Below are 9871 nucleotides of genomic sequence, written 5' to 3' on the forward strand. Positions count from 1 at the left end.
GTGGGAAGACAGGTGAGCAGGTAGGTGGGTGGGTAGGAAGACAGGTGAGCAGGTGGGTGGGTGGACAGGTGGGTGAGTGGGTGAGTAGACAGATGGTGGGTGGAAAGGTGAGCAGGAGGATGATGGGTGGGTGGATGGTGGATGCGTGGATGAGTGGAAGCTTTGGGTTTGAGGATGAGGGTGAGTCAGGTCTTGGGGTGAGCAGAGCATGGGTAGCCTGAGCTGTTTCGGCTGCTGTCTTTCGAGCTCTTCTGTGGCCTATGGGCCCCCTGCCCCTCTGGCAGGCCAGGCTCTGAGGCATTCCTAGGGTGTGGCCCAGCCGCCCGATTCCTGATGCCCACCCTACCCCAGGCGGGGACTATGGGGTGGGGGGCAAGACTCCTTTGGGGTGTTTGCTGAGCCTGCCTGCCCTGTTCCTTCTCAGGCAGATCCTGGTCCCCCTGGTGAGCCAGGCCCCCGGGGGCCCAGAGGAGTCCCAGGACCTGAGGTAGGCCATCTCTGTCCCTTTACCCCTCGGTCCCCAGCCCCTGCACAAGCCAGGTCAGTGCCTACCTGGCTTGTCGCTCTGTCTGCCCCTGGTGTGTGCGGCCCTGTCTGCAAGGGGCAGTGGCATCAGGAGTCAGCACCCTGCCCAGCCCCGGGCCTCAGGTCTCACTTCACTGTCCCTCCTCCAGGGTGAGCCCGGCCCCCCCGGAGACCCAGGCCTCACGGTAGGTGTCACCTGGGGTGGTGGGATCCACATCCTCCCTCCCAAAAATGAGAGGGGCAGTGAGTGCAGGGGCGTGGGCTGGGTGCTGTGGGGGCAGGTGGATGCAGGCTCTCTCCCTGGGGAGGCTCCCGGGGCCTGGAGGGCCCGCCTGCCCTGGACACGGCCGTGCTCTGCTGCAGGAGTGTGATGTCATGACCTACGTGAGGGAGACCTGTGGCTGCTGTGGTGAGTCGGCATGGCCCAGGGGAGCCGGCGGGGTCCTGGGGTTTCTCACGGCACCCACTGTTGACCCTGCCATCCCCCAGACTGCGAGAAGCGCTGTGGGCCCCTGGACGTGGTCTTCGTCATCGACAGCTCAGAGAGCATCGGCTACACCAACTTCACCCTGGAGAAGAACTTTGTCATTAATGTGGTCAACAGGCTGGGGGCCATGGCCAAGGACCCCAAGTCAGAGACCGGTCAGTGAGGGCAGGGCAGAGGCCGGGCAGGACAGCTGGAAGTGGCGGGAGGCTCTCTTCCCAGGCTGGCCGGCCATAGAGGGGCCTGGGCAGGTCACTGGCCACACTCACACTTGCCCCCACAGGGACCCGCGTGGGCGTGGTGCAGTACAGCCACGAGGGCACTTTCGAGGCCATCCAGCTGGACGACGAGCGCATCAACTCCCTGTCCAGCTTCAAGGAGGCCGTCAAGAACCTGGAGTGGATTGCGGGCGGCACCTGGACACCGTCAGCCCTCAAGTTCGCCTACAACAAGCTCATCAAGGACAGCCGCCGCCACAAGACCCGCGTGTTCGCTGTGGTCATCACGGATGGGCGCCATGACCCACGGGACGACGACCTGAACCTACGGGCGCTATGCACGGGTGACGTTACCGTGACGGCCATCGGCATTGGTGACATGTTCCACGAGCGCCACGAGAGCGAGAACCTGTACTCCATTGCCTGTGACAAGCCGCAGCAGGTGCGCAACATGACCCTCTTCTCTGACCTGGTGGCCGAGCGCTTCATCGACGACATGGCGGACGTCCTCTGCCCTGGTGAGCTGCTGCCCAGCCCCTTCCAGCAGGTCCAGAGCAGCCTGGCTGTGGCTGACCCACACCTGTCTCTCCCTCTCTTGCAGACCCCCAGATCGTGTGCCCGGAGCTTCCCTGCCAAACAGGTGACGCAGGCGCCCCCCAACCCAGAGTAGCAGAGTGGTGCCTCCTCTCCCGCAGCAGGGTGGGCAGAGGGCTGGACGGCCTGGGCAGGCTGCTGCGGAGGCACCGCCTGGGACCCCAGGCCCAGCCCAGCCAGGAGGGGGTGTGTTGGGGTGGCTCCAGGATGCAGGATGACCTGGTGACACCCCAGGCACTGCTGGCGTGGGTGCTGTTGGCCTGGCTCTGCAGTGGGTCAGCCTCTGGGGTCAGCAGTGTTTCAGGGTGGAGGGTCCCTGGCACCACCAGAGCATGGGCAGGCACAGCTCCTAGGAGACACATTTGCTGCCACCTCCATGGCCACTGCTGCAGGGTGGTTGGGCGAGGAGGAAGAGGACAAGATGGGATGGGGTAGCCAGAGCGGCCAATGAAGAGGGAGGAGGAGGGAGAGAGGACAGGGTTGAGGTAGAAGGCTTGTCTCCTTGGGGGTCTGCCGTTGCCCAGGGCAAGGGGGCACGGAGAGGTGCTTCAGGCCCTCGGGTGAGCCCTATCCCCTCCAGGAGGGGGACCCCAGGCTACACTGGGATCTCGGGCCACCATGGAGATGGAGGGTCACCAGCAGCCATCTCTGTGGCCTCTGCCTCTGGAACTCAGTGCTCCTCGGCTGTCTGAGCTGAGGTGCCCACCCACCCTGGAAGGACAGGGAAATGAGTCGGGCCTCACACTTGCTGGGACAGAGGGCATGGCCAAGGACACACTGCCCAGGCCTTGCCCTTGGTGTGACTGTGGGGCTCGGCGCTACCCAGAGACCCCAGGGCTGGCAGGAGAGCATCAGTCCTGGTCTCTGCTGGGCGAGACCCCCAGCTAGACCCCAGCTCCAGCCCTGTCAGGTATGTGGGGAGCAGTGCCCTCAGTGGGCAGCTGGCGCCCAGATGGCCTGGGTGAGGTCCAGACCAGCGGGGTCTGCACAGAGGAGGCTGATGCCACACCCAGCCTGTGGGCAGCTGGACCCCTGGGCACAGGAGCCAAGCCTTGGCCTTGGCCGGGTCCCAGCGTTCTCACCTGGCCCCTGGTTGAGGCTGGGAGCTTTGGGTTCCCGCAGAGCATGCTGGCAGTAGGTGTCCGCAGGTCTTCCTGAAGCTCCTGGCCCACTGGGGTTTCAGGGAGGAGATACTGGACCTACCGCCGGCTTGTCCTGCATCTGTCGAGTGGCTGTGGGCTTCCTCTGACCCTCAGCTCAGCCGGCCTGCTGCAGTCCGCTTGCTGCTATGGTAGATGCAGCTGTGCATGGCCTGCTGGTGTCGCATCCAGGGCCTGGCTGTGCTCAGGAGTGGCGTGGCCTCAGGGTGCAGGACATGGCTCTGGGAAGGTGACAGAGGACCTGGGGGAAATGAGGACCTCTGACACTCTCGCCCCCACTCCCCTGAAGCCTCAGGACCCTACGTGAATGGAGTGGCCCCTAGGAGATCCTCCCTCCTTCCGGGCCTCCTGATCCCTCTGCAGAGTTTACAAAGCTCCACCCCCCTCCTTTTTGGCCTTTTGAAACTCAAGTAAGTGAGTGTGGTGACCATGAGGAGCTCACCTGCCCTCAGATGTCCTGTGGGTCCTTGTGGGCACCTCCCATATGAACACCGCACCAGTGGACACCACCAGCTCAGGCCCAGCCCTGACCTTCTGGGTCAAACAGCCCAGCCACCCTGGGCCGATACTAGGCAGGGGCTGGTTGTGACTGTGTCAGGCTGCAGAGGCTGTCAGCAGGACAAGCCAGGCACAGGCTTAAGCCTCTGAGAACGAGGTGGCCTGGTAATGACCACAGTGGTGGAAACCGGCATAGCGACTTCTAGAGCTAGAGGGTGCAGGGCCAAGGACTGAGGGGGCTGTAACTGGCCGCCTGCATTTGCCCATGACTACAGTCTGACCCCAGGGCAGGAGCCAGTTAGACCAAGATGCCCACCAGAGTCAGGCCTCCCCTCAAGCAGGCATGGGGAGCCAGAGAGATGGAGAAAGAGGGAAGGAGAGAGAGAGGATGGGGTTAGGTAGAAGGCTTGTCTCCTGGGGGTCCCTGGGTCCTGGAAGACAGTGTGGCTGGTGGACAGACCACAGCTCACATCTGAGAGGGCTGGACTGGTTAGGGCTGCAGGCCTCCCTGGGCACTTCAGGGAAGGGTCTCCTGGGGAACCGTGCGGTTCTGCTCACGTCCCAGCCCAGGCCTGGGGGCAGCCGCTGTGTTGATGGTCTCCTGGCAGGGCAGATGGCTGCCGCTGGCCTGCTGTCCCGCCGCCTCGGGGCCAAAGGCCACCACTCCCAACTGCACCTCCTGGCCACTCCTCTTCCTGGGCCTCGTCTCTGCTGCCGCTTTGGTCCTGACTCTGCTTTCTGCAGAGAGGCCCGAGGAGGGGCTGGAGGCCCACTCACACCCACCCCTGGCCCTTAAAGTGCTCTATGGACGCTCCCTTGCAGATGGAGCGCGGCCTGGCGGCGAGCCCCCGGTCACCTTCCTCCGCACGGAAGAGGGCCCAGACCCCACCTTCCCCAGGACCATCCCCCTGATCCAGCAGTTGCTAAACACCACCAAGGCCACACAGGACCCGGCCTCCTACTCCCAGCTGGTGGCCGTGATGGTCTACACCGCAGAGCGGGCCAAGTTCGCCACAGGGGTCGAGCGGCAGGACTGGATGCAGCTGTTCATTGACACCTTTAAGCTGGTGCACAGGGACATCACTGGGGACCCTGAGACGGCACTGGCGCTCTGCTGAGGCACAGGGCCACGTGTGCAGAGAGGCTGGAGCTGCCCCCACTCCGCTCCTTAGCTTCGGGGCCTGCCTTTCACAAACCGAGGGCTTCAGATGCACCGTGGCCCCACGGTCTGGAGGCCAGAATGGAGGCGTCTCCAGGGCCACATTCCCTCCAGAGGCGCCACCGGGGCCTTCCTGCTCTTCAGCTGGGTTCCGCCAACCTCGGCTCCTGGACCCTTCACTCCAGCCTCACCTGGCTTCCCATGGCCCTCCGCTGCCTGTGTCCTCTCCTTGCCTTCAAGGACAATGGTCTTTGAATTAAGGCCTACCCTAAATCCAGGTGGTGCCCATCTCAAGCTCCTTAACCCAGCGCTGTCCTTCTTTGCCACATAAAGTGACCCTTACCTCTTGGGGGTGAGAACGGGTCCTCATTTGGGGGACCATTATTCAGCCCACTACACCGCCATTCCGCTGAGCTGCCCCAGGGTGTAGGTGAGAGAGGCGTGCGGTCAGCGCCCAGCGATGTCTTCTTCACTGGGTCCCAGTGTCTGGTCTACCCTGGTCTCAGATTTGGGCAGTGACCCTGAGTTTAGTGACGCTGGGTATTCTTGGCCCACAGGTGACCAGGACTGGGTGGCAGTGGCTCTTTGGGGAGCCGGGCAGTCCTGCAGCCCTGATACATTTGAGCCAGCCCTGAGGTCACACCACGTGTTTGACCTGCAGGCACCCCAGCTAACCTCTGGGTGCCTGAGACACTCCTGGTGCCTGTCCACCCTTGGCAAGGCATTGCTGCCCTCAGGCGCCTCGGCCGGACCTGTAGGGTACTCTGCTGATGTGACAGCCTTCCCTAGGGAGCACGGTGGAGCGTCGCTGCCCCCAGGCAGGCCTAGGCAGGGGCTCTGAGCAAGCCCCAGGAGCCCTCCTTCTGCCCTGGGCATCCCTCCTGCTGTGGGGGTGGTGGGCAGGACTGGGAGGTGCAGAGGCTGCCAAAGTCTCAAGACTGCTGACTGCTGTGCACCTCTTCCTGCCCCAGAGATGTTGCCCCAGAGAGAAGCCACTTGCTGCTTGTCTGTCTCTGTGTTTGTGGTGACGACTGTGAGGAAGTTTGTCAGTTTTGAGGGCTTTGACACTCCTGGCCACTCCCCGGGTCCTCTGATCGAGTGCCAGGGGTGGTCTGCACTAGAATAACGGCGTCATTACTGAGCTCATGGAAAAGACCATGCCCGGTACTCAGTTGTGGCGCGGGGGTGGGGGGCGGTCCACCTCAGAAACGAGACATAAAGCTGAGCCTTGTGAAGAGGAGCTCTGAGGCCAGGTGGAACTGAGCTGGCCTCCGTGGGCAGAGCCGTGCACACCCGTGGGTGTGTGAGGTCCTGGGTCTTGAGCCTCTAGGGTCCTGGTGGACTCCCTGATGGCATCAAGGGGGGGACCAGCCAATCCATGGCCCCTTCCAAGGCGAGGAGCTTGGCACAGTCCCTGGTGCACAGACAGAGGGGTCCCAGCGCATGGGCTCGGACACCCTGGAGGTAGTCACCCATGCTGCCCTTGTGTCCAGAGCTGGTGGATGGTCACACAGGGGGCGTCTTGGCAGCAGTGTGTCTCCGAGAAGCCACACCTGAGCTCGCTGCAGCAAGCCCAAGGGACACGGGCTCCTGACCTGGGACACATGTGGCCTAGCCAGTTCCAGATTGCTCAGGGCGGGTGGGCAGCTCTGAGGTGGTCAGGGCCAGGGGTCCCACGGGATGGTGTCCATTTTCCGACCCAGAAGGGCCTAGAGGTGCTGGCCCTGGCAGTGCACAGTGGGAGGCCCCTCTGGCTCCAGGTTTGGGAGTGTTCCTGGCAGGAGGACATGCTTCTCCCTGACAGAGCCTGGGCCAAGGACCCACACCTGGCTGACCTGCTGGGACCCCAGTAATGGCCAGGGTGAGGCCCCAAGGCCCACAGTTCAGGGCACTCTGGACAGAAAGCACAGAGGGAATGTCCCGCCCGCCCCCACGGCCGGCCCCATCTCCTGTCTCCCCCACAGAGCTGTACGTGGCACAGTGTACGCAGCGGCCAGTGGACATCGTCTTCCTGCTGGACGGCTCTGAGCGGCTGGGAGAGCAGAACTTCCACAAGGCACGTGGCTTCGTGGAAGAGGTGTCCCGGCGCCTGACGCTAGCCCGGAGGGAGGACGACCCCCTCAATGCCCGTGTGGCCTTGGTGCAGTACGGCGGCCAGCAGGAGCAGCAGGTGGCCTTCCCGCTGACCTCCAACCTGACGGTCATCCACGAGGCTCTGCAGGACCTCCGCTACCTCAACTCCTTCTCCCACGTGGGCACAGGCATCGTGCACGCCATCAACACTGTGGTGCGGGGCGCGCAGGGCGGGGCGCGGCGCCACGCGGAGCTGTCCTTCGTGTTCCTCACCGACGGCGTCACCGGCAACGCCAGCCTGGAGGAGTCCGTGCACTCCATGCGCAAGCAGAACGTGGTGCCCACCGTGGTGGCCGTGGGCAGCGATGTGGACATGGACGTGCTGCACAAGATCAGCCTGGGCGACAGGGCGGCCATCTTCCGGGAGAAGGACTTTGACAGCCTGGTGCAGCCTGGCTTCTTCGACAGGTTCATCCGCTGGATCTGTTAGCACTGCCAGCGCCAGCCCACCTGTCCTCTCCGGCCACGGTGCTACTCAGACCGCAGTCCCCAGGGGAGCTGGACTGCTTGCTGGAGGCCTCTCCCACCGGCCAGAGCCCCTTCTCCCAAGGAGGTCGGGATGGGAGGACCTCTGGCCCCAGGCCCTTGCCCACTTGCAGCTCCCAGGCCCCTCCTGTCTATCTGTCCTGCGCACACCTTGCCCTCAAGGCCTCCGCCAGCCCAGAGGCTCCCTCTAGTCCAATGACTGCCTCTCAGTCTCCCTGCCTCCCCTCCCCTTCCAAGAGCTTTCTTCCAGCCCTGCCAGGGCCTGGTCACCACCTGCCCACAACCCCTGAGCTCATGAGCTCACCCGAGAGTCCCTGTCCATGAACCCATGTCCAATAAAGGCTTTGGACCCCGTGCTGCTGCCATCCCCCAGTGTCTGTGCCTGCTGGCCCCACCCAGGTATGTGCTACACCTTCGGGGCTTCTTCCAGGCCCTGAGACTACACTGTGCACACACCCAACAGGCACCGTGTCCAGGGACTGCCACAGGCACTGGCCACATGTTCCATCCCCAAGCCACCAGCCTCAGCGAGACTGCGCCCTGCCACTTGGCACTAGGTTGACCTCTCCCGGCTCCAAGCCAGGACAGGGGGCTCCAGACACCCACGGTTTGAGGAGGGCAAGCTATGGGTGGACAAGAGGAGGTGGGCAGCAGGTGATGGCCAGACAGACGTGCAGTTTGGGTGATTTGGGATATTTCAGACTCCAGGTCTCTCATTCATCCCCCGGGAGGTTCCATAGGGAACCATCAGTTTGCACAAGAGACGACCACATCCCACCCCTAAGCATGACATCCAAATCCACTCACGGGCAGCCCAAGTCGTCACCGGCCAGCACCACTCCACACCCCCCACCAAGCACCCGGCCAGCATACCCCTGGCAGCAGTGTGCTTGCCAGCAGCACAATGCTCATCACCAGTGGACCCCAGCAAGGCAGCTCCTGGGTCTCCCTCCAAGTCACACCTCCCTACCAGACCCACCGCCACCTTCCTGCGCAGCACCCCTCCTACGTCCCTGAGAACACCACATCCCAGCCAGGCCCCTCCTCCAGGAACATGCCAGTGGCCATCCCAGTGCCTTCTGGCCACACCAGGTCCCTCACCAACAGCCTATCAACCTACCCAGCTAAGCTCCACTGACCTCTGTGGCTGGCCCAGACCCCTGACCCTGGTCCCCACCACAGCTTCCTCATCACCTCCCCCAGCCTCCCCCACCCTCCCCTGACTCACCTCCCCCACAGATGTCCCCAGCCAACCTCCCTCACTGACTGCCCCACTGACCTCCCCATCAGCCTCCCCCACGGCCACCCTCGCCGGCTTCTCTGCACCCATACCTGCACCTGCTCACCACATCTCCAGTCACAGCTCCCTCGCTACCAGGTCTCCCTTGTCCCCACGCTCGTGTGCCTCAGACCTCTGCGGGGGTGGCTGGGTAGCACGTGGCCTGGACATGCACAGCCCTGGGCCAAGCTCTCCCTGCTGGAGCAGGCTCACAGGAATATCCCCACTCCCAGGGGCCCAGCTTCCTGGCACCTCTGCCGTCACCTCTCCCTCCACAGTGGGGGCAGCCCGGGCCTCACGCTGTGGGGCCACCGCTTCTGCTGCCTGTGCCGCCAGCCCTCCCATGCGCCTGCCACATGATGGGAGGACGGCTGGTCACCCAGCCGGGGCTCTCCTGCAGCCCAGGCCCTGCTCAGACTTCAGGTCAGAGCCTGAGAAGTAGCAAAGCTGTAGGGACAGAGATGACACCAAGGAATCATCAGGAAGCAGACTCACTTGGCTGCACCCGGCTTCAGAGGGGAAAACAGCTCTCACTGTGATCCCTCAATCCCCCTGCACCCCGAGTTCAGGAAGTTCCAGAACTTCATACGCAGTGCACAGGGGGAGGGTCAGAGGTCCACGGTCCACAGAAGTCCACATGCAACAGGATCCTTCCCTCTTTTCGGTTCCCAGCTCAGGCCAAGTCTTACAGAGACAACCCCAGGGATGCTCTCTCTCCTTTCTCTGTGGATGTCAGTGCCTGGGAAAGAGAGCGCTTTTGTTTTGTTTTTTGTCTCGCCAGGTGCCCTTCAAGGACTCCACTCTGAAATGCAAGTCCCTCAGTGGACCTCAGGTCAGTGTTTCTCATCCTGCTGTGTCTCCACAGGTGGTGGGGGTCTCTAGAGAAGCTTAACTCGGATTTTCTGTGGAGGAGGGGCTGCCACTACAGCAAAAGCAGCTTGGTGGGAAGGCCCACCCCAGCCTCTGCTGGGTCTGCTCTCCGAGGCCAGTCCTGAGCCCAGTCCCTGAGCCCCTTCTGTGCAGCCCCTGAGGAAGCCTCAGAGGTTCAGGTCAGGGGAGCCAGGACAGGCAGGCTCTCCTGCTCTGCCTGCCGTCAGCACCAGACCTCAGGGGAATGGAGGCTTGAGTTAATGGATCCTCATCTGGCATCCCAGAGCCCCCAAGGCCCCAAATGTCCCCTCCTCATGGGACCCACGTTTGAGCCTGGAGCTCCCACCTAGAGGTGATGAAGGGCCCTTGGGCTGTGGTGAGGTTCTGGCAGCCCCTGCACCCCCAGCCACAAACAGCCCCTGCAAATTCCAAACCAGTGACAGGCATTCCCGTGTGCAGGGAAGT

At 63.2% G+C, this 9871-nt stretch overlaps 1 protein-coding gene across 2 annotated transcripts in view; it reads left to right on the plus strand.

Annotated features, from left to right (window-relative positions):
- Positions 1-7610, plus strand: part of Col6a2 (collagen type VI alpha 2 chain) — a 32646-nt gene extending 25036 nt beyond the window's left edge. The window contains exons 15-21 of one of the 2 annotated variants that reach the window (XM_015478866.2): positions 425-487; positions 675-710; positions 889-934; positions 1015-1167; positions 1293-1745; positions 1829-1867; positions 6603-7610. In XM_015478866.2, coding sequence (XP_015334352.1) covers positions 425-487; positions 675-710; positions 889-934; positions 1015-1167; positions 1293-1745; positions 1829-1867; positions 6603-7201 — 1389 coding nt within the window. In that variant the 3' untranslated portion in view covers positions 7202-7610. Of the gene's footprint in view, positions 1-424; positions 488-674; positions 711-888; positions 935-1014; positions 1168-1292; positions 1746-1828; positions 1868-4301; positions 4987-6602 lie in introns of those variants that run through there. The other variant, XM_015478867.2, reaches the window with a different exon arrangement.
- The last annotated feature ends 2261 nt before the right edge of the window (positions 7611-9871 follow it).

Source organism: Marmota marmota, unplaced genomic scaffold, assembly GCF_001458135.2.
Source record: "Marmota marmota marmota unplaced genomic scaffold, marMar, whole genome shotgun sequence".
Taxonomy (NCBI): Eukaryota; Metazoa; Chordata; class Mammalia; order Rodentia; family Sciuridae; genus Marmota; species Marmota marmota.